General features: G+C 39.0%; 2 protein-coding genes across 2 annotated transcripts; both read left to right on the forward strand.

Moving 5' to 3' along the window:
* Positions 1 to 47: 47 nt before the first annotated feature.
* On the forward strand, positions 48 to 1,460 carry LOC113773488 (omega-hydroxypalmitate O-feruloyl transferase). Its single transcript, XM_027318133.1, has one exon. It carries the CDS (start codon positions 48 to 50, stop codon positions 1,458 to 1,460), a length of 1,413 nt encoding a protein of 470 aa, XP_027173934.1.
* Positions 1,461 to 3,124: 1,664 nt separating this feature from the next.
* Positions 3,125 to 23,300, forward strand: LOC113775834 (dnaJ homolog subfamily C GRV2). The gene is made up of 22 exons (XM_027320857.1): positions 3,125 to 4,247; positions 5,120 to 5,353; positions 5,542 to 5,629; positions 5,718 to 5,926; positions 6,796 to 6,897; positions 6,977 to 7,039; positions 7,200 to 9,449; positions 11,514 to 11,876; positions 12,724 to 12,864; positions 14,889 to 15,281; positions 15,417 to 15,911; positions 16,978 to 17,201; positions 17,306 to 17,650; positions 18,067 to 18,361; positions 19,048 to 19,491; positions 19,572 to 19,917; positions 19,995 to 20,338; positions 20,419 to 20,886; positions 21,015 to 21,139; positions 21,243 to 21,366; positions 22,242 to 22,310; positions 22,610 to 23,300. Exons 1-22 carry the CDS (start codon positions 3,735 to 3,737, stop codon positions 22,814 to 22,816), a joined length of 7,842 nt encoding a protein of 2,613 aa, XP_027176658.1. The 5' UTR covers positions 3,125 to 3,734; the 3' UTR covers positions 22,817 to 23,300.
* Positions 23,301 to 24,170: the final 870 nt, after the last annotated feature.

A 24,170-nucleotide genomic window follows, 5' to 3' on the forward strand; every position in this document is an offset into this window, starting at 1 on the left:
TCTATAAAGTCTTCCACAAGGCCCATCAACCCGTCGTGCTCCGCCTCATGGCCCCAGGGGTTGAAGAGCTCCAATTTCCTCATCTTCAGATTCCGGTATCCATAAAATCCATTTCTCCCGTCCTCCCTGCATGTCCCGTCCCAGCAGCCGACGGCGATACCCTTTACCTCTCGAATCTTGATGACGCGATTGGTGTGCGAGTTTTTACTCCTACCGTCTACTTTTACCGATCAAACAGCGAGAAACCGGTCGCGTCGGTTCTCAGAGATGCTCTGGCAAGCGTTTTAGTGCCTTACTTCCCCTTCTCAGGTAGGCTTAGGGAGGCGAAAAATGGGAAGTTGGAAGTGTTTTTTGGACCTCAACAAGGTGCACTTTTCATTGAAGCTCAAACGGATATGTCCTTAGCCGATCTTGGAGACGTGACCGTGCCAAACCCTGCATGGACGGCATTGATCTACAAGTTCCCTGATGAAGAGCAGTACAAAGTCATTGACATGCCGTTAGTAATAGCACAAGCGACTCAATTTAGCTGCGGTGGCTTTAGTCTTGGGCTGAGGATGTGCCATTGTCTTTCCGATGGGGTTGGAGCTATGCAGTTCCTGAGTGCGTGGGCTGCCACAGCGAAAGCCGGCTCATTGGTTGTAAATCCCAAGCCTTGTTGGGATCGTGAAAATTTTGGGCCCCGCAATCCTCCTAAGGTTCAATTTCCTCATACAGAGTACAAGAGAATTCTCGATGGCTCAACTCTGACGAAGAGCCTGTGGGAAGTTAAGCCCATTCAGAAATGTTATCGGATTAGCCGCGATTATCAAGCCCGTTTGAAGACCTTGGCTCAAGCGGGAGGGGATTTGCCATGCACCACATTTGATGCCATGGCAGCCCACGTGTGGAGATCCTTTGTGCAAGCATTGGATGTGAAGCCTCTGGATTTTGAGCTGCGCCTGACATTTTCCGTCAATGCAAGGCCGAAGCTCAAAAATCAGCCGCTGAGTGATGGTTTTTACGGCAATGTACTGTGCGTAGCATGTGCCACGAGCACCGTCCACGGACTTGTTAACGGATGCCTCTCGGACGCAACCTGGCTGATTCGCCAGGCTCGGTTGGATGTTTCCGAGGAATATTTGAGATCGACAATTGACTACATCGAAGTTGATAGGCCCATGAACCTGGAATTCGGAGGAAAGCTGACAATAACACAATGGACTAGATTTTCGATTTACGAGTGTACTGATTTTGGGTGGGGAAGGCCCATTTACGCCGGTCCAATAGACTTAACTCCAACGCCTCAAGTGTGCGTTTTCTTGCCCGAGGGAGGAGCTGATTCCGAGGGTGCCATGCTATTGTGCATCTGTCTGCCGGAATCGGCTTCGCGCAGATTTGGGGAACTTTTATCGCTCAATGAGATTCCATTAACGGCTCGTGAAGTGAAAGACAACCACCGCCAAGGTGGTAAGTGTTAATATAATAACCCCACCTTACTCTTCATTCCTGCAGGGTTATTGCGATCTTAGTCTAACTAGATGTTAATTTTGATCCCATAACCTGTAAATTAATTCTGCTGTGCAATAAATTTATTTCCCATTATCTTTCATAATGGAAAGAAAGAAAGCTAATTCTAACGGAGAATAGGATACTAAAAGTAAGATGGTCAACGTCTATTTTCTAACACTCAAACTCAATCCATCTTCTCTCGTGATGGATTGAAAGTAAAACCCAAAACGATAATAATAATTAGTACTCAAGACTGCAGAGTCATTCACAGATATCTTCCCTAGCAAACTCATTGCATTCTAATTCTCTCCTGTTGTTACGCTCCGCAAGACTGGGCTGCATGGCTGCAGATTAGATTAATCAAAGCTGAATTGGACCCAAATCAATTACTAGTTTCAGTTAGTACTGTAAATTTGGGGTTACAACGTGGAACGGTTGAAGGATGGAAAAAGTACCTGTATCCTTGTACTATATATAAAAATGAGTTGTGATCAAAGAGGGCTTGAAAAATAAGTTGTGATCAAAGAGGGTTTGAATTTCAATGGTATGGATAGGAATTATTTGAAAATATGAAATGTTATGTAGTTTTATTAAAATTTTTGGTACGGTTGATGGCGCTTAAATATATTTATCGAAATGTTCTTATTTTGTACGAGTGTGTACTGCAATTAAAATGTATTATTATTAATTTTATCATATTTAATAATTATTTTTTTTCTGAATATACTATTATTTGTTGAATAAAAGATTTTCTATAATCACGGATACCCAACATCCACGGGATGTACACGCATTCCCCTAGTTTTGCCTCTAATAACGTCCCCAGTCCCCACCCTGATAATAATGTTGCTGTCGGCACATTAACAAAAAGGTACTACACACGACTCTCCAATCCGCAGGCGTTCTCTCTCAGTTTACCTCTAGTATAAGTATAATGTTTTCTTCGTGTTGACTCTCTTGAGAATTTCTGATGAGAGAGATAATTAGACAGAATGCTGGCACATCATCATAAAAACTGTTACAAAAGCAGATGGTACCAAATTCGGGCAAGCGTTGCGGATAATAAACCAAATTCATACCCCCTGCTGCTGCATAATAAACCAACGGAATTTAAGGAGGTCTTTGCTGCAAAGACATTTTTGTCACTTTGTATGTGACGGAGAGAAGTAGGACTAGTCCAAGAAAACGAAAACAAAAGGCCTCCAATTCCCATTCCGATGTTTTCAGTCGGTTATCACGCAAAGTGGCGCAACTTATAACAAAAGCATTTCCAGTTCATAAAACTCCCATTTCACCCCACTTTCCATTTTCAATACTTGACTTTCCTTTTTATTTTTGTCCCTTTTATTTTTTTGACGGAGAATATGGCTTTCAAAACCCATTAATCAATAATATGTAATCAAAGCGAGTAGTCTATCAATTATCTTCCAAAAGGAGGGTGAGGAAAACAGATAATAAAATCTTATCTCGCAAAAATATACAGTATAATTTTTCTTAATAAAAAGTGCGAGGGAAAAAAAGAAAAAGAAAAAAGGGAAAAAAAATGTTGCCAAGCCAGAAAGAATTGCTTGGCATCTTGAAAGCCCCCATTCTCCTTTCTCAGTAGCTCTCTCCTCAGTAGTTAGTCTCCCTTTCTCCTATCAATCTTTGATGCGATGCGATCGAATTTTTTTCGTGGCTAAATTCTGTCTCTCGATCAAGGCGTCGTAAGATTTTCCCAATTTCTAATTTCGCCCCCGAGATTGATTTGGTATTTACATGTTTTAGCTCTCTACAATTTCGGAACAATAATTCTGCTACTCATTGCGCCATCATCCGGTGATCGACGAAATCACTTGCGAACTACGACGTCGTTTGATGCATTAATAGCAGGCCAGACTGCAGATTGAGTTTTCGTTAATGCTTTAGAGTTAGTAATCGGCTTTCGGTTGCTATATTGATTGAGGACCTTTTTTTTTTGCAATTTGTTCCCACCCAAAGCGGTGGGCGATGTCTAACCTGCAGAAAAAGTGACGGATGAGAGATTGGGTTTTGATGGTTAGGGTTTTTGGATTGATGCTTCGAAATTAAAGGATCCAATTTCTTCCTAATTGGATATTTTTTAAGAAGCGTGAAACAATTTTGAAGCGCTGGGTGCGAATCAGTCGCGGCCGAGACCGCCGTCCGCGGCCGGTGGTTCACCGCTATGGTTCTTCCTTCGGCCTAGACCACCTCAGCCCTACTCTCTCCGATACCTTCCTCAAATGGACTTCGTCAGCCGCCATGCTGCTCCTTCCTCCTCCAGCGACAACCACGACCAGCAACAATCGCGCCAGCCGCCGACAGAATCCGCTACCTCCACCTCCTCCTCCGCCGTTGCTGCACCTGCTTCTAATGCTCCCGAAGAACCGGAGTATTTGGCGCGCTACATGGTCGTCAAACACTCTTGGCGCGGGCGATACAAGAGAATTTTATGCATTTCGAATTGTACTATAGTCACGCTGGATCCTGGGACGTTAGCTGTGACCAACTCGTACGATGTTGGGAGCGATTTTGAAGGGGCGTCCCCCATTATTGGGAGGGACGAGAATTCGAATGAGTTTAATATAAGCGTGAGGACCGACGGGAAGGGCAAGTTCAAGGCTATTAAGTTTTCGTGCAAGTACAGAGCGAGTATATTGACTGAATTGCATAGAATAAGGTGGAACAGGCTTGGATCAGTAGCCGAGTTCCCAGTGTTGCATCTTCGGAGAAGGACAGCTGAATGGGTTCCTTTCGTAAGTTTTCTAATTTTCCGTTCCATAACTGTTGAACTAGTAGTATTCTTATACTTCCGGGTGGGCACATGCACGCACTCCTTGAGATCCTTGTACTCTTCAGGGTTGAATTTTTTGGCTGAGCACGATCGTGCTGTGTGCTATGCATGCTTATTTATCTTTGTCAAGCTGAAATATGTTCTTAGAAGGGTACAATCAATTTTTCCTAGTTAAACCTCGGGAAAATGGTGCTTACTATACATTCTAGCCATTTGAAGACTTGGAAGAAGCTATAGGAATTTGAAAACCTTGAACTGTGAGGTTAGTATGATCATGAAAGGGCGAGCAAAGGATTTCTTTTCATTGTTGATGTCCTTGTGCATTCACTCTGCCACTTTCAAGTCACAGTTAGGAGGAAAATTGAACCAGACACCATAGAACTAGCCATGCTGTTTTGTGTAGGATACTGAACTCCTATAGGATTGATGTATTGAAATATCTTGAGTACTATGTAAAGAAAGGTAAGAGACGAAAAGTCAGAGAATACCTTGAATTGGTTTGCCATAAAATCTCTATCTGCTTCATCTGCCTTTCTTTCTCAAGCTGCAAACAGAGTTTGCAAGAATTGCAAAGCAACTGTTTTGCAAATTTAAGGCATCTTTTTGCCTTTTGGGGGGAATTCTCACATTTAGCTGTTGACTTATTAAGTTTATTCTTTTCCTTATAAGAGAGAAGCTCTGAAATTTTTAATGCTCAATTCTCATAGTTGTGTTTATGATCTTTGTTGTTTTACCTACCTAGATCCTTGATTGCATCTGAAGATATAGTTTCATATGCTGAGCTATTTGATTACTTTGCTTCTGGTTGTTAATGCTGGAATTTATTTTATGCAGAAACTAAAAGTTACTTATGCTGGAGTTGAACTTATTGACTCAAGATCTGGGGATCTTCGTTGGTGCTTGGACTTCAGAGATATGAGTTCTCCTGCAATTATCCTTCTGTCCGATGCTTATGGGAAGAGAAACATCGATCAGGGGAGCTTTATTCTCTGTCCTCTTTATGGAAGAAAATCAAAGGCTTTCCAGGCTGCTTCGGGAACTTCGAGTGCTGCCATAATATCAATTGTGGTATGTAGGCTTTTGTTTCGTATTGTGGTCTAAAGTGTTGCACTGAGATTCACATTAAGTTTTATCTTTATTCATACTGTGCCAATCTTCTTTTACTGATTTAAACTTTAAGCTCTGACACACTTCAATTATTTGCATGCATCTAATAATTATTTGCACTAATTAGATGTCTGAATATTGATGAGCAGACTAAAACTGCTAAATCGATGGTTGGATTATCGTTATCGGTTGACAGTAGTCAGTCCCTTACCATCACTGAGTATATAAAGCAAAGGGGTAACTCTTCAATCTATTTGTAATTTGCGGCTTCCTTGTTTGTAGTAGGTTGATCTTCTTTATAATCTTTGTGCATGAAAAATTGCAGCCAAGGAGGCTGTTGGGGCAGAAGAAACCCCTTGTGGTGGTTGGTCTGTTACGAGGTTGCGGTCTGCTGCTCATGGAACACTAAATTCTCCTGGATTGAGTTTGGGAATTGGCCCAAAAGGTGGCCTTGGGGAGAATGGTGATGCTGTATCACGTCAACTTATTCTCACAAAGGTCTCACTTGTTGAAAGGCGTCCAGAGAACTATGAGGTCAGTTGATGATGTCAAAATCTTTGGGTTTAGAGAGGTGCCATGCAGTTACAGATTATCTTTTGTATCTATTGGGAGGATTGACCTGATATATGAGGCTGCAATTCCATGGTAGGATTCCTAGGATGCCAAGCATTATGATATGTGGAGAATTGCAAAAGAAAACAACAAGTTAATCTAATGATTATCTAATGACTTCTACCTATTTAATGGTTTGTTGCCTCCATTGGCTGTTTACTAATTTGCACGAGTTCTACTTGTCTTCCTATGGCTATTTATTATTCTTGGTATAACAATTACACTCTGTCTTGCGTTAACTAGCCACTATGGAGAACAGCTACAAAAGATTGACCAAGATTGTTGACATTATCTGTTTTGAATCCTTTGGCAGTTATTTAATCTGATGATGATAAACAAACTTTGAATCAGAATGGAACTTGGAGATGATATGAAAGCGCTTAAAGGCATTGGCACTTTAAGCTTTCTACTAAAAAAAGGAGATGGTAAAAAAAATGGAAACCCCTTTGTATTTGAATAAACTGGGGCACAAATATTTCTTTTCTTTTATTTAGTCTTGAATAAAGAATTTGGTCTTCTCAACACCTGGTTACTTCTTAGGTATTTCTTTTTTATGGTAGAGGATCTGTAAAGAAAGAAAAGAAGGTTCTTTGGTGTATTGCTTAAGTTTTTCTTTGTAGAAATTATTGCAGCTTGTGAACTGAACTGCAACAAACCAGCAAAGAATTGGCACAATATTGTTTGCATATATGTATAGATGGAGTTCTGAAAGTGAACCTTCTTCTCAATAATTTTCTTGTGAAGTTTGTGATCATATTGAGCAATACTGAAATGTCATTGATTTTACGCAGGCTGTTATTGTTCGTCCCTTATCTGCTGTTAGTGCTCTTGTTCGATTTGCTGAGGAGCCTCAGATGTTTGCGATTGAATTTAATGACGGGTGCCCAATTCATGTGAGCATCTTTACTTCCTAAGCTTGTGATGAATTAGTTATGGAGGTGCAAGCTCTCAAATTGATGCTTTTGGTTTCAGGTTTATGCCAGCACGTCTCGCGACAGCTTGCTAGCCGCTGTTAAAGATGTATTGCAAACAGAAGTAGGTACATGTGCTCTCTCTTGGTTGCGTATGCCAGATACTTTTGCTAAATAATCTGCATGATATTGTGTCCATATACAGATGGAGTTCTCAAAGTGAACTGTTTACTCAAAAAGGTCTTGTAATTTGGTTCATTATGGCTTTCTATACTGTTCTGCAGGGTCAGTGTCCAGTCCCTGTATTACCAAGGCTCACAATGCCTGGTCATCGGATTGATCCACCTTGCGGTAGAGTACATCTACAAATTCAGCAACCTCCTTCTGCACAACAGCGTTCTGTTGCAGACATGGAAAATGCAGCCATGCATTTGAAGCACTTGGCAGCTGCTGCAAAAGATGCTGTGGCTGAAGGAGGCTCAATTCCTGGATCAAGAGCTAAACTGTGGCGCAGAATAAGAGAATTTAATGCATGTATCCCATATAGTGGAGTTCCTCCCAATGTTGAAGTACCTGAGGTGACTCTGATGGCCTTGATCACAATGCTCCCAGCTGCTCCCAATCTTCCTCCAGAGGCACCTCCTTTGCCACCTCCTTCTCCTAAAGCTGCTGCTACAGTTATGGGTTTCATTGCATGTTTACGCAGGTTGCTTGCTTCAAGAAGTGCTGCCTCACATGTGATGGCTTTTCCTGCTGCTGTTGGGAGAGTCATGGGATTGCTTAGAAATGGTTCTGAGGGGGTAGCTGCTGAAACTGCGGGTCTTATTGCTGCACTTGTTGGGGGTGGTCCTGGGGATACAAGTGTATTAACAGATACAAAAGGAGAACGACATGCAACGTATATGCATACAAAATCTGTATTATTTGCTAACCAGAATAGTCTAATAATATTAGTCAACAGGTTGGAACCTATGTCTGCATCACCATTGTTGTCAATGTCTGTTGTTGAGGTTCTTGAGGCAATGATCTGTGACCCAAGTGCTGAAACAACCCAATATGCAGTTTTTGTAGATTTATTACGTCTGGTTGCGGGTTTGAGACGCCGCTTGTTTGCATTGTTTGGACACCCTGCAGAAAGTGTACGGGAAACAGTGGCTGTCATTATGCGTACAATTGCTGAAGAAGATGCTGTTGCGGCTGAATCCATGCGTGATGCTGCTTTACGTGATGGTGCATTACTTCGGCATTTGCTACATGGATTTTACCTTCCTGCTGGTGAGCGCCGTGAGATTAGTCGGCAACTTGTTGCTCTTTGGGCAGATTCTTATCAGCCAGCTCTTGATTTGTTATCTAGAGTTCTACCTCCAGGCCTTGTTGCTTATCTGCATACACGTTCTGATGGAGTTTCAGCAGAGGATGTATCCAATCAAGAGGGATCTTCACTGAGCAGGAGACAGAGGCGCTTACTCCAGCAGAGGAAGAATCGTCCTGTAAGAGGGATAACATCCCAGCAACATTTATCTCCTAATATGAACAACTTAGAGGCTGTTGATCAGACCAGGCAGCCAAATTCTGGAGCAACAGATAGTTATAAAAAATCTGCCACAGATCTGAGGTCTGGACATGCACCAAACATTCCATCTCCTGCAGTTCATGGAGGTGAGAACCTTCCAAGTGAGTTGTCAAGTACAGGGATCATGCAAAGTAACCATTCAGCCACCGTTGATTCTTCAGATGTTCCTTCAATAAATCAACAAGAACCCGTTGACTCCAATGCTAGCAGTTCAGTTGATTCTGATGCCAATATAGTTAGTAACCAGAATGGGGGGCTGCCTGCACCTGCTCAGGTAGTTGTCGAGGATGCTACTGTGGGTTGTGGAAGGTTATTATTGAACTGGCCTGAGTTTTGGCGAGCTTTCAGCCTTGATCACAACCGAGCTGATTTGATATGGAATGAGCGCACCAGGCAGGAGTTGCGAGAGGCTTTGCAGGCTGAGGTTCATCGACTTGATGTTGAGAAAGAACGTACAGAAGATATTGTTCCCGGAGGCGGAACTACAGACATTATCACCGGTCAAGTTAGTGTATCTCAGATTTCATGGAACTACACAGAGTTTTTTGTTATGTATCCTAGCTTATCAAAAGAAGTTTGTGTGGGTCAGTATTACCTTCGTCTGCTGCTTGAGAGTGGCACCAGCGGGAGAGCACAGGATTTTCCGCTGCGTGATCCTGTTGCTTTCTTTAGAGCCCTCTATCATCGATTTTTATGTGATGCAGATACGGGGCTAACTGTAGATGGTGCTGTTCCTGATGAACTGGGCTCTTCTGATGATTGGTGTGATATGGGAAGATTGGATGGTTTTGGAGGCGGTGGTGGTTCCTCAGTTAGGGAACTGTGTGCTAGGGCAATGGCAATTGTGTATGAGCAACATTACAACACTGTGGGCCCATTTGCGGGCACTGCACATATCACTGTTCTGTTGGATAGGACTGATGATAGAGCTTTAAGACACCGTCTTCTTCTTCTGTTGAAGGTATGTCTCAATTACTTTTTTTAGCTTCTCTATGTGGGTAATTTTACTTCACCACAGACTGGGGGGCTGGGGGATTTGCAAACAGAGAACATTGTAAAGGATAGAACTTCTGAAGGTGAGGTTGAGAGATGAATGTGTTATTTCAGGTGTTGGGACATATTGTGAAAAAGCTTTTCAGTGACTAAAGGCAAGACATTTCTGAAATTTCTTTGATCATCTTAAAACTGAGAGTTAAGTCTCATCTATCCAGACTTATCCAAAGAGCATATAATAATCATTGTTGAATTGGATCTTTTGAGACACGGTAAATGGTCTCACAAGGCTAGTACTCTTTTCAGCTTCTTTGGGCAGTTAGGAACTTGGGTTTTTTAAAGTGCCTGTTTCTATAAGAATATTCTTTTAAATGACTTGGTGACAATTCAACTGTTGTTGTGCCTTGCCTCTTTTGAAGTCTTAATCAGAATGCTGATTACCTATTGCAGTTGCTTTTTATTCATTGTTTTTTAGAGATTTCTTGATCCTTATAAACTTTTTGGTATTGTGTCGTCGTATTTTATCACTTTCTTGTGCATAGTTTGTGTTTTATCGTCCCTTGGATTTGTCAGCTCTCCTGCCCAAGGGAAGTTTATGGCATTTGCTTTTGATTTGTGTCTTCTCCCATGTTACCATGGTACTAAAGTCTTTTTATTTTCACTTTAAACTAGTGGAGTTTGAGAAGTTTCTTCCCCAATTTTTTTTTTTCAATATGTATAAAATATTTGGGGAGAGCATCAGGCAATGAATTTAATTATGCATGCATGGACCACTTTCATAAACTTTTAGTTTCAGCAAAGCTACTGAAGATTCTGTATAAAGCCTAGAAAAAGAAGAAATGGCAGCTGTGCTGATGGTTTTCTATTGGCAGTTGTTGAAATTCTTGTTACCGTTTCTGAAAGACATAATATGAACTTTTTACATTACAAATTGACCAGTATTCATTGGTGGCCACACTATATGTTTTTGTGATATGATGGCAGTGCTGGCGGTCCAAAATACAGGTTTATGGGCAGAGCTATTTTGTGTTATGTTCTATCCTGTATTTAGACACAATTGGAATTGTTAGGAACTGTTGATCACTTGTTTCACCTAACTAATTCCTAATTGATACAGATTTTGAGTAAAGAATCTGTTGATATTGGGTCCTCGGGTTTTCTGTGTGTTCCAGAATATTAAGGTGTGCATTATCATCATCATTTTTGACCTGGTTTTCTGGAGGAAAAAGTTGTTTCTCTTTTGTTTAGGTGGAGATGAATGTGGTTAGTTTTTGTTGTAACTTGTGTCAATTTTATGACTCGGCATTTGTTGCTCTATTTTATCAATTTTGTGTACCTTTGAACTCTGCTCCTTTTATCATGTTATATGATGAAGATTGTTGCATGCCACAGTAAATGAAGTTGGTTTTACAGCAGCAAGTTGTTAATAAGTTTTCCAGTAGTTCATCAATACCATTGGATGGATATGATGCTTCATGTTTTAAACAAATCAGCAAACAAGAAAAAGGGCTTATGTGTTTGTTTATTGTTTTTAACACAACCGAGAGGCTTCGTGCTTGGACATCGAAAAGTTTTTTTGTCGAAAGAAACTTGGCCTTTTTCATATTCGAGTCCTGATTACAATTGATTCTAGAGCAGCTGGAGTGGTCATGTGTTTAATTTCATCTTTTTCTGCATATGCCTTCTAACATTTTATAAGCTTTGGAAGACTTGCTGAGTGCACTAAGGCCAACAAATGTCGCTATCTTTCGGGATTTCATATGGACTTCATAAGTTTGTATTTTGGATGAAGTCAATGTGGTGGGGTCCAGACATATTTACTCTAAAAATAGGAAGCTAATGAAGATAGACATCTGACATGTATCATGAAGTTACACTCCGGATTATTATTTCAAAATGGAGGCAATCATGTTTTCTGAAGTTCTCATCAAGCTTAACTGCTGCCGGCTTGTTCAATAGCTTTTTGATCACCTTGATTTTGTTGGTAATAGATTTGCATGTCTTGGTCCTGATAATTTTCTTCTTTGGGCAGGTGTTGATGAAGGTTTTGTCAAATATTGAGGCTTGTGTTTTGGTTGGAGGCTGTGTCCTTGCTGTTGATTTACTGACAGCAGTTCATGAAGCTTCAGAAAGAACTGCTATACCTTTACAGTCCAACTTGATTGCTGCTACTGCTTTTATGGAGCCCTTGAAAGAGTGGTTGTTTATTGACAAGGATGGTTCTCAAATTGGACCAGTTGAGAAAGATGCTGTCAGAAGATTCTGGTCAAAAAAGGAAATAAACTGGACTACAAGGTGTTGGGCATCTGGGATGCCTGACTGGAAGAGATTAAGGGATATTCGAGAACTCAGATGGACACTGGCACTTCGAGTTCCCGTACTCACTCCAATCCAGGTAATGTAACATTGAATATGCACGATGTAGAGATGTTACTCCCTTGCATTCTAGATGGCATGCTTTCCATTCCATAACATTGGACATTTGAATCTTCAACTTTGGGCATTTATTTTTATGTGTGTGTGTATATGAAATGGCTACTGAGTTTATGAGGTGAAAGAGCAACAGTTTTCCCTGGAAGTTAAGAAAAAAAACCCCAAGCAAAAAAATTTTAAACAGAAAGCTGACAGGGAATTGCATTAATAACTGGCTGTTTTGATCCTTCGGAAGAACTTGATGCATTTATTAGATCTTTTAAGTGGCACAGAAGCTCCTAAGTGACAAAGAAAGAGAACTCATATATGTACACACACCGACATGAAAAAATTTGGTCGACTTGTGAATGGTTTTGTATGTTCAATTTGTTTCCCATTTTATCTCTATAATTTGACTTTAAGTACGGCAATAATCCAAAATTTCTTACTTTTTAGGTATGAGTTATCAAATCTGAACTAAGATATGTACTTATATGAAGTAATGAACTATGGCACATCAAATGTGATAGTGGGAGTCTGTGAAGCGTTGTTCTACTTATGGATTCAACATGACCTGACATTGTTCTTGGATTCTTGCAGTTATAGTCTTTTCTTTTGCTGCTGCTCTGGGAATTTATGGGCTATTATTTGACTTGTGTCAAATTTTTTTTTTTTTGGAAAAATTAACTGGCAGAGATGTATCATGTCAAAATATATGGAGTAACAATGGACAGATTCATATTTACTGAATCTTAGTGTGTGTCCGTCTCTCTGTCAACTTTAGCTTGCTATGGTACTGTTTGTCTAAAGTCGATGACTACTACTTCCAGGTTGGAGATTCTGCATTGTCTATTTTGCACAGCATGGTAGCTGCTCATTCAGATATTGATGATGCTGGAGAAATAGTTACACCAACACCTAGAGTAAAACGGATCTTGTCGAGTCCAAGATGTCTACCGCATATTGCACAGGTATTTTGATGTTTCTCGTATCTTACTGCATTTTGCAATTTTTTGGAATTGCTTTTAACTGGAGTGGAGGTGTCGGTATACTGTTATATAGCATCTCTATAATCAGATATGATAATCTGAACTGCTGGTTAGGTTTCATTTGTGGATCAAAGAAAATAATTTTGATTGCTAGGAAGCTGGAATGTTAGGTCATTAACAGGAAAGCTTGTTATTAGTTATCTCACCAATGAAATTCATGGAAGGCTTTGGAGTATAATTTGTATAAGATTCTGTGGTTCTCAGAAATTTATGTTGTTTACCACTATTAAAATGACAATATTTAAAGTTTTCTAAATCCTTATTATTTGGGCTTTACTCTTAATTTGTTGATTGATTTTAGTTACCATTAGAGAGGTGGGAACTAAAAATTTGGTTCAAAAGGTAGTTGTAGTGTACAGGAATGTCCATTCTTAATTTCATTTGATTTGTGCCACAGAACAGTATGTTGTTCTGGGGGAGTAAGCATTGGCATGTCTGACATTTCTGAATTATTTATATCTAATGTTCTGGCCATTAGCTAGTCTTTGAAATGGATTGCTGTATTGGTAATGCTGTGTCAACTCTATGCTGGCTTGGTTGCTTGTTAAATTGGTTCAATTAAATCAACCTCATTATGTGAAAATAAAATTTGTATTACATGGGAGCCCTAGTAATATATGGCTTGGCATGTTCATCTTTCAAATTCCTGTGTAAGCAGTGGGTTAGGCTCTTTTCTAGCCTTAGAAATGCATATTTACAAAAAGCTTGCTTTTAAGCACTGCAAATTGTACAACATTGTGTTTAGGTGAAACTACTAGAGCAAAGATATTGACATGTCATGAGCTGAGATGCTTGTGGAACATTAAAAGTTTGGATAAATAAGCTGGAGGAGATTTGGATTTAACTCTGTAAAGGATAATATCTCTCTGCCCTTGATGGTTGTATTAGTGGATCTTGAGAATGGCATGGGTTCATTTGGTCTATAAGAACTGGATGTCAAAGTTGTATTGGCTGCTTTTGTTTTCACCAACAGTCTGAAAATTGAACAGTTGAGATATTATTGGCTTGTGATGCAATTTCTTTTTCCCATTTTGTGTGGGGCAAGAGGAGGATATAGGTGTGATGAGATTTTCCTTGTGTTAATGGATTTATATTGGATTGTTTTGTTGCCAAAGTTCTTCAAAGCTTTCTAACGTTTAAAACCAAATGTCTGCATTCTTCTTATATATTTACTGGTGAATTGTCTGTCTCGTTTTACTGAAAGAAAATTTTCCCTCTATGCTTCTGTTTTCAATTATTCCCAAGGTACAAAATTTTCCCTCCATGCTTCTGTTTTCAATTATTCCCAAGGTACATCCTTTTTTGTTTACTCCTACACTTGTTTGTTTTAATATCAGGTTCTTGACTGAATGGAGTGCTATGTTCTATGGGCCATTATTTGCAGATCTTATTTACTTAACCCAGTCTTATGTATGAATCTTTTCAACAGAACCTTCATGGTTTTGAGAAGGCTATCTTAGATGTTTTTTATATTAAGATGTCTTATCATTTGCTTAACTTGCTAAAGGATGCAAATGCACTTGTTCCAAGAGTGCATCTTGTATGGATTTGTGAACCGCATCTGTAGATAGAGTTGTCATATTAAGATGTAATTGGTAGTTGTAGTGGATAACTTCCAAAGAAAACCCTTTTTTATCCCATTAACTTACAGCGGGTTGTTTTAGAGCAATTGATTTTTATGTCTCTCTGGTTCTTTTATCTCGTTGGGAAGACTTCATGCTGTTCTCTTTAGTTAAGACTCAACAGTCGGCACTTTTTCGAATAAAACCATTTGTGATGCACCTTTTCTTCATTTATTGATTCTTATCCTGACTGCTTAGACCTTCCATACTCATTCTCTGTATTGCTGGTGGTTTCCTTCAATTGGCTTGAGTTGGATTACCTTGGAAATTAAAAAATCAGAGGGGCTCCATTCCATTTATACTTTCATAAATATGTTATTGTAGGCTATACTTTCTGGGGAGCCAACCATTGTAGAGGGATCTGCAGCTTTGCTGAAGGCTGTTGTTACCAGGAATCCTAAAGCAATGATTAGATTATACAGCACCGGAGCGTTCTACTTTGCGCTGGCATACCCTGGATCAAATCTCCTTTCAATTGCAGAGCTCTTCTCAGTAACACATGTGCATCAAGCTTTTCATGGTGGTGAAGATGCTGCAGTGTCCTCTTCTTTGCCTTTGGCAAAACGCAGTGTTTTAGGTGGGCTTTTACCTGAGTCCTTGCTGTATGTACTGGAACGAAGTGGTCCAGCTGCATTTGCCGCAGCCATGGTTTCTGATTCTGACACTCCTGAGATCATATGGACACACAAGATGCGAGCTGAAAATCTCATTCGCCAGGTGCTTTTACTCTTCATTGGCTATGGTTTCCTACTTTTAGGATAATTTTTTTATGAATTTTCCCTGCGTGAGTTGTTTTACTCTGTGAGGACATGGTTCAATAAGCTTAATCCATCTTCTACTTATCTCGTTTAGGTACTGCAGCATCTTGGAGACTTCCCTCAGAAGTTGTCCCAGCATTGCCATTCTTTATATGATTATGCTCCTATGCCTCCAGTTACATATCCGGAGCTGAAAGATGAAATGTGGTGTCATCGATATTACCTTCGAAACTTGTGTGATGAGATCAGGTTTCCAAATTGGCCCATTGTTGAACACGTTGAGTTTTTGCAGTCTTTGTTGGTAATGTGGCGAGAAGAGTTGACAAGGAGACCAATGGATCTTTCTGAAGAAGAAGCTTGCAAAATATTAGAGATTTCTTTGGAGGATGTCTCTAGAGATGACGCCCCTAGAAAACAAAGTTTGGAGACAGCTGATGAGATTCCCAACTTATCAAAGCAGATTGAAAACATAGATGAAGAAAAGCTCAAGCGACAGTATAGGAAACTGGCAATGAAATATCATCCAGACAAAAATCCTGAAGGGCGAGAGAAGTTTCTTGCCGTGCAGAAAGCCTATGAACGGCTGCAGGTAAATTGCCTCGTTATTTGTCTGCTTTGACTAGTGAAGTTTAATATTGTTTTCCCACCTCCAATTTAAAGCCCATAAATCTTCCAGAAGAGTCAAAGCTGGATTATCCTACATGTTGAATTGTTAACCAATGTTTGCAAGGTGTTGATTTTGTGCTCATTTGGTATTCCTACCCTTCATCCAAGAATTAATAGTTTTTCTTTTTAAAAAGAATTCAAAAGGTTACAAAGACATAAGAAACATTAATGCATATATACAAGGTTTAAGGTGCCAATACATGGGGTGTAGTATATAAAACTGTCCAGCATTTTATTCAGTTAAGAGTTTTTAAGAATTCAAATTCCTCAATTATTGGAAACCTATATTGAGTTGTGCATGTAAAACTTATAAAATGTAAACAAATATGAGAAATGATCTAATGAGGGGAAATATTTAATAGTTTTGTCATGTGTCACAGAATTTCAAATCGTCTTTAAGAGCATCTTGACTTTATCACTTAGATCCTCTGTCAATTTTTAATGCTGGTACTAAATTTGAATTTAATGTTATTTTATCATGCATTCCTCAAGCTTGAAAGCTGAATCAATCTTAATTTTCGAAGTCATTGGTGTAGTATTTTGTCATTATGTGCCTCTGCACTTGTACCCTAACTTACGAGTTTGTGTATTTGGGGTGTGGGGTGTGGTGTATATGTTAATCTCGTTGTACTCTTGCATCACTGTACGAGATGAACTGGAAAGAATAGCATTATTTTGCAATTAGTGTTACTGTGTGCTAAGTGTACGCTCTTTTTTTTTTTTTTTGGTAATAGATCTTGATTTCTTATTGGTTTAACCCATTCTGATTGTGATTAGAAAGTTGAGTATTCTAGAGCTGATTGTGTATGCTCAATGAAGCGCATAGTTTTGACTACATGACGTGTCTTTGAAGCTCTGGACATCTATATTTTCAGGATCATCACAACCTATGAACTCTACTTTAGTTCATTTGGGAATATTATGAGTATTACAAGCTTGCTCTATTTTCTTCTTCTTTAAACTGACTGGGTTGCTAACAATGCTCTTAGGCCACAATGCAAGGGCTGCAAGGTCCTCAAACATGGAGATTGCTGCTATTACTGAAGGGACAGTGCATCCTATATCGACGCTATGGTGATGTGCTGGAGCCATTTAAATATGCTGGATACCCCATGTTGTTAAATGCAGTGACAGTGGACCAGGGTGATAGCAATTTTCTTTCCTCTGATAGAGCCCCTCTCCTTGTTGCAGCGTCTGAGCTTGTTTGGCTTACGTAAGTGCTCAATGCTACCGATACTACATTTTCTAGAACCCCTACCAAATTTGAGAAAATAATTGGATAAGCTCATCTGATTTTCGTGTTTGACTCTTGTTCAGGTGTGCATCTTCATCACTGAATGGTGAGGAGCTTGTGAGGGATGGTGGAGTACAACTCATTGCAACTCTTCTTTCCCGTTGCATGTGTGTGGTTCAACCAACCACTACTGCAAGTGAACCCTCTACTGTTATTGTTACTAATGTTATGCGGACTTTTTCCATTCTGAGTCAATTCGAGAGTGCTAGAGTTGAGATACTTGGAATTTCTGGACTAGTTGAGGATATTGTCCATTGTACAGAACTTGAGCTTGTATCTCCTGCTGTTGATGCTGCCCTTCAGACCATTGCACATCTTTGTGTGTCATCTGTATTGCAAGATGCCTTATTGAGGGCTGGAGTGCTATGGTATGTCTGGTCATTTAATTCTGTTCTGAGATATATTTTTAAAACATGCAGTGTGTAATTTTTTGATAGGTTTCTTTTTTCATATGTATTGAGATTTTCTTCATTCTTGTTCTTATTCTCTTTTCTATCTCTTTTCTGGATGTTCATTCCTCTGACTCCCGGTGTTATTTACTGAACTTCCTTTCCCTTCTTCAACTCTAGATCTTCTGAGTTCAACTTGACTGATCACATTGCTTTTGACAGCCTTAGGATACTGTGGGATAGTTTTCAAAGTTTAACTTTGGGTAGTCAGTCTTGGTTGGCATAGCTCAGGGTGGGAATCAGGTTTATGCCCTGAAAGTGCTGTAAGTCGTTAGTAATTTTTTGATGCCACAACATTTGGTAAGCATGATATGTTACAATTCCATTTGCTTTAGGTACCTGTTGCCTTTATTACTTCAATACGATTCAACTGCTGAGGAGTCGGATAAGGCGGAAACTCATGGTGTTGGTGGAAGTGTTCAAATAGCAAAAAATATCCATGCTGTACGAGCGGCTCAGGCCTTGTCAAGGCTTAGTGGTCAGGCTATGGATGATAATGGAACACCTTATAATCAGGCTGCATCCAATGCTGTCAAAGCCTTGCTAACCCCTAAACTTGCAAGCATGCTGAAGGATCAATTAGCAAAGGAGTTGTTGTCAAAATTAAACTCAAATTTGGAATCCCCAGAGGTAGATGTTGCAGAAATTTTTTTTTTTTAAACTGAGGTGTCAGACTTTATATGATTAACATCAGATTTTTTGTTAAAATTGTCTTCCCATGTGTTTTTGTTTTAAATTAGCATTCTTTATTTACAAGGATATAGTCTGACTAGTGTTTTTGGTGATTTTATTTTTTTTTCTTGTTGAAAGACCTTTTTAGCAGTTTTGGTTGTTTACTTAAGGTTGCTTTTGTATATATATCCTATTTATGATGTGCATACTTTTGTCCTTTTCATTATAATTGGGCTTCTGCATGTGCTTTAGTTGATAATACTATTTCACTCATAAATGCTATGGTCTGAGTTGCAATTAAGAATTAAAAAGGTGGTTTTTGGTGTCAATTCCAATTTCCACAAATTGGTGACCTGATTGGGGATTTATCTTATCAACTTGTCTTCTTTCTGATCGTGTGACCAGCCTATCAATGTTTAATGACTATTAGCCAAATTGAAATGATGCTTAATATCATTAAGGATGTAATGCATGTGAATTTGTTTTTCTTTTTTTAGCGATGCATGTGAAATCTTGATATCAGTAGTATGTTAGAATGCTTTAAATTGCTTCAGTAGTCAGGTTTAATTGACTTTTCAGGATTGAGTTGTGATATCTCTAGAAGTTTGTTGTGTGTTGATACTATTAATTGCTTTCTGTTGCAGATAATTTGGAACTCCTCAACCCGCACAGAACTATTAAAGTTTGTAGACCAACAGCTAGAAAGCCAGGGTCCTGATGGTTCATATGATCTGAAGGATTCTCATTCCTTCATGTATGAAGCCTTATCAAAAGAACTTTTTGTTGGCAATGTATACCTGAGAGTCTATAATGATCAACCAGACTTTGAAATCAGCGAACCGGAGAATTTCTGCATTGCTCTTGTTGACTTCATTTCCCATTTACTGCATGATCGATCAAACACTGGTTCAGATTTTCATGTTAGTGGCTCATCTATTGAGAGATCTGAGCTTCAACATGATTCTATCAATGGATCATTCACTGAGCAGTGCTCTTCGGATGATTCATCAGCACACCCTGATGGAAATTTGGTTAGCAAGGAGGAAGAATTGATGAAGAACCTTCAATTTGGTCTGACCTCTCTTCAGGTATCGACTTGGATTTTCTTTGGTGCTTGGGTTGTGTGTATTCACTTAGTATTCTAATCCCTTCTTGCTTATTATTGCAGCACTTGCTGACGAGCAATCCAAATTTGGCGTCGGTGTTTTCTTCCAAAGAGAAGTTGTTTCCTCTTTTTGAATGCTTTTCTGGTCCTGTTGCTTCTGCCTGCAACATTCCTCAACTTTGTTTAAGTGTACTCTCCCGCCTGACTACACATGCTCCCTGCTTGGAAGCGATGGTTGCAGATGGTTCTAGTCTTCTCCTCCTCTTACAAATGCTTCACTCATCCCCTAGCTGCCGTGAAGGAACTCTTCATGTTCTTTATGCTTTGGCAAGCACTCCAGAGCTCGCATGGGCAGCTGCAAAGCATGGAGGAGTTGTCTACATTCTTGAACTTCTCTTGCCTTTACAAGGTAAAGATTTTTATTTGACTATCTTCTGTTTGTCTTTGAAATGAAACAAATGAATTTCATGGAATTGGAATGTGCAGAAGAAATTCCTATGCAGCAAAGAGCAGCAGCTGCTTCACTGTTGGGGAAGCTTGTTGGGCAGCCAATGCATGGTCCCAGAGTGGCTATAACACTTGCTCGATTTTTACCAGATGGGTTGGTATCCATTATTAGGGATGGCCCTGGTGAAGCAGTTGTGAGTGCTCTTGATCAAACAACAGAGACTCCAGAACTTGTATGGACTCCAGCAATGGCTGCTTCTTTGTCAGCTCAACTAGCAACCATGGCATCAGATCTATATCGGGAACAGATGAAAGGACGTGTTGTTGATTGGGATGTGCCTGAGCCAGCTTCTAGCCAACAGGAGATGAGAGATGAACCTCAGGTATAACTTTGTACATCCTATATGGTAAATTGTTGTGTTAAATAAATGGATAGTATGTGATTTTACCTTTTCTTCTGTAGGTTGGAGGGATCTATGTCAGGTTATTCTTGAAAGATCCAAAGTTTCCTCTTAGAAACCCCAAGAGATTTTTGGAAGGGCTATTGGATCAGTATCTTTCATCCATTGGTGCTACACATTATGATGACTGTGCTGTTGATCCTGAACTCCCTCTGCTTCTGTCTGCTGCATTAGTCTCTTTGTTACGGGTACACCCTGCTCTTGCGGATCACGTTGGGTATCTTGGATATGTTCCCAAACTTGTTTCTGCAGTGGCCTACGAAGGAAGAAGGGAAACAATGGCTTCCCCAGAGAACAGAAATGACAACTACTCAGGGGAGAGAAGTGAAGCTGAGGATAGTTCAATGCAGCCAACTTCACCAACACCTAAAGAACGCGTTCGTCTTAGTTGTTTACGAGTTTTACATCAGCTTGCAGCAAGTACTATATGCGCCGAAGCTATGGCAGCAACCAGTGTAGGAACACCCCAGGTATTCCTTTATTATGGGCTGGATTTAGTTTGGTTTATATGGGGCACAAAAATATCCTTTTCAAGTAAATCTTTCAGGGTTGGATTTTACTAGTCTTGAGTGGTTTAATCTTGATAACTTGCTTCCAGGTTGTTCCACTTCTGATGAAAGCTATCGGATGGCAAGGTGGAAGCATATTGGCTCTGGAAACACTCAAACGTGTTGTGGTTGCTGGAAATCGAGCAAGAGATGCATTGGTTGCACAGGGTCTTAAGTAAGTCCAAAATTTGATGTTTTATAACTAGGTTTTGTCTTTTCCTCATCAATAGTATTTCTATCTCATCATCAATTGTGATATACTCTCTGTAATTTTGCAGGGTTGGTCTTGTTGAGGTACTGCTAGGTCTTCTTGATTGGAGGGCTGGGGGAAGAAATGGTCTTTGTTCCCAGATGAAGTGGAATGAATCAGAAGCATCCATTGGAAGAGTGCTTGCTATTGAGGTGAGATGATTTTGTAGATTATGTGCAGAATCTGCATGCTTTTAGGCCATTTTGCAACTCAACTATGCACATATTCTGCAAAGCGTCCAATTTTCTTTTCTGGCTAGTTTTAGGGTTCATGTAAATGTCTTTTCCTACTTTCTGAAGCTTTAGTATCTGTCACAATTATCCTGATTTGGATTGTGTTCTGTAGAACTTTTAGCAAAATAAATATTGTAGTGTTTATTGGGATGTGACGTAGATGAAGTAAAGAAGTGGTTCAAAAGATAAAACGGTAATTGGAAAGCATGTTTAAGGAATATTTGGAAAAAATAATTCCAAAAAAAAAAGTTTGCAATCCAAAATGCTAGCAATTGGAGATAATTTTTGTTCTGTGCTATGAGACGAGTTGTTATTATCTCAGTCAAGTTGGGCCCTAACCTCTTTCAAAAGTTTTTGAATCTTCATGCATTGAGATTTAAAACATCCTAGATTCGGAGTAATGAATTTTTGGGAATAAAGAACTCCATTTCTTTTCCTTAATCTACTTTCTACCTAATTAAAATAAGGGAGGGATTACTCCCTGGCCGTTTACAATTTTTCGTTACTTACTGCTCACTTTGTGTATGAATTTTCATTGATATTTGTTAAACACTAGAATTTCGAATTTCCATAAACCGGGCTTTGATAAATTTCATTTTTTGGTAGTTTTTTAAGGGCTGTTAAATCACATGAAATATGTAGAAGGCTCGGCTCATCTGGAGATTATATTTTTGAGTGATGATATATTGTTTTTCAAATGTTTGGAGTACATTTTATCTATATCCTGGATGAGAAATCTATCATTTCTTGTGGAGGTTTGTGCCTTCTTAACATTATGCCCACTTTATTTCTAGGTTCTGCATGCCTTTGCAGCGGAAGGTGCCCACTGTACGAAAGTCCGGGAGATACTTAATGCCTCCAATGTGAGTCTAGACTCCAATTGCTTTCGTGCCAATTATTTTTCACATGTCCTCTCCTATAAGTTACTGCATGTATAGAGGTTTTTAACGTTTGAATGCAAGCCTCCATCTTTTTCTTTATATTTCTTGTAGTTTCCAAATAAATATAGTCATAGACCTGGAATCCTCAATATGGATCTGCCACTTGTCTGGCAATTTCAGCAGTCTGGCACAGAAGCTAGCCTGCTTCTATCTAAGGATTTTGGAAATCAACTTACATGTTATTGTCTTAGACTTTGGTCCTTATGTATAAATCTTTGCAGGTTTGGGATGCTTATAAGGACCAAAGGCATGATCTTTTCCTCCCATCAAATGCCCAATCTGCAGCTGCTGGAGTTGCTGGATTAATAGAAAATTCCTCATCTCGGCTTACTTATGCACTCACAGCACCCCCATCACAACCTAGTCAAGTTAAACAGCCTGCTGCTATTGTAGCTGATTCCAACGGGACAGAGGATCACATTTCATAGGTTCGAAGGGAAGAGCGTACTTAAATGGCTCGAAAGACCGCCAGTTGGAAACAGGACGATTGCACAAAAGAGAGTTGATCTGGCTATTGAGTTCCTAATTCTACCCTCATTTGTATAGAATATTGTACATTCTGCTGTTGTTCCTTTCTTTCTCCTAGTGTCATGCGGGCTTCGACTGCAGGTGCATCCAAAAGAAATTATAAAGGCAAAATAGCAGGTACATGTTTTCATGATGTAAAGGCTGCTGCTCATTTTTATTCTCTTTGTAAAGAATTCTAGATTGCTACCATCCAGAGAGAGGGAGGTGATTTTTGCTAGTATCCTTCTTTCCAACCGGTTGTACCACTTTTTAGTTTGAGGAAAGATAAGGTGATGTCGGTCATTATTGTTTTGTTCAGTTCATTGTAAATTATTACTGAGTTCCTTGGTAGTAAAGATCCCTCCTCTTCTCGCAAGAAACGAGACTGGGGAAGAGAATGTATTATGTGCTTTTTGTCTGCAATTTATTGACGTTATCTGGAGAGAGAGAGAGAATCAAAGACGGTTTGGAGTAGGTGATTATTTGGGAAAAAAATTGTAATAATATTGTAACATTTTTTTGACTTGATATATAATATTTATGATGAAAAGAGGGGATAGTTTAAGAAACCTCTTTTTAGGTTTGTGACAATTTCACTGTCATCTTCTGAGAATTTGAAAATAATGCTAACTTCACTTGAAATCAATATCATCAACCTCCCTTGAAACCTATATCTTTGTAACAATTTACCCTAATTCAAAAAAAAGTCACAACAAAAATTGATTTTAGGTGTGAGAAGATCATTGATTCCAAAAGTTCTTCTAATTTATAATAATAGTTAATTTAATTATTCACTTATGGGGTTGTTATTATGCATGTTTAACAAAAAAAATTTCATTATTTGCAGCAAAAAAATAACAACTTTTGAAATTTAACAAAACAAAAGTTTTTCTTACCTTAATGTTCTTGTTATCACCATGGTAATAAGCAGATACAAATGGAAATTTATTGACGTCTAATTCTTTTTAATTGTCAAGTACATATATATATATATATATAAAGCTAGCCTAGTATTAGAATCCTTTTCTAATACCAAATTAATTTTTTTAACATAATCAAATTACAAGTAATTTAGTTTGTCAACAGCTCAATTATTTTTCATGTTTAAATTTTTTTTAGTTATCAGGTACGTCATGTGTAATTTCTTTTATCTGTCAAGTACATCAATAAAAAATTGTTTCCTGTTTTATATATCAAATTAGTTATTTTTTAAGTTCCAAATTATGGTTAATTTAATTAGAACAGGTTTTTTTTATTGTTTCTCTTTACAAATAT

Source organism: Coffea eugenioides, chromosome 6 (assembly GCF_003713205.1).
Source record: "Coffea eugenioides isolate CCC68of chromosome 6, Ceug_1.0, whole genome shotgun sequence".
Taxonomy (NCBI): Eukaryota; Viridiplantae; Streptophyta; class Magnoliopsida; order Gentianales; family Rubiaceae; genus Coffea; species Coffea eugenioides.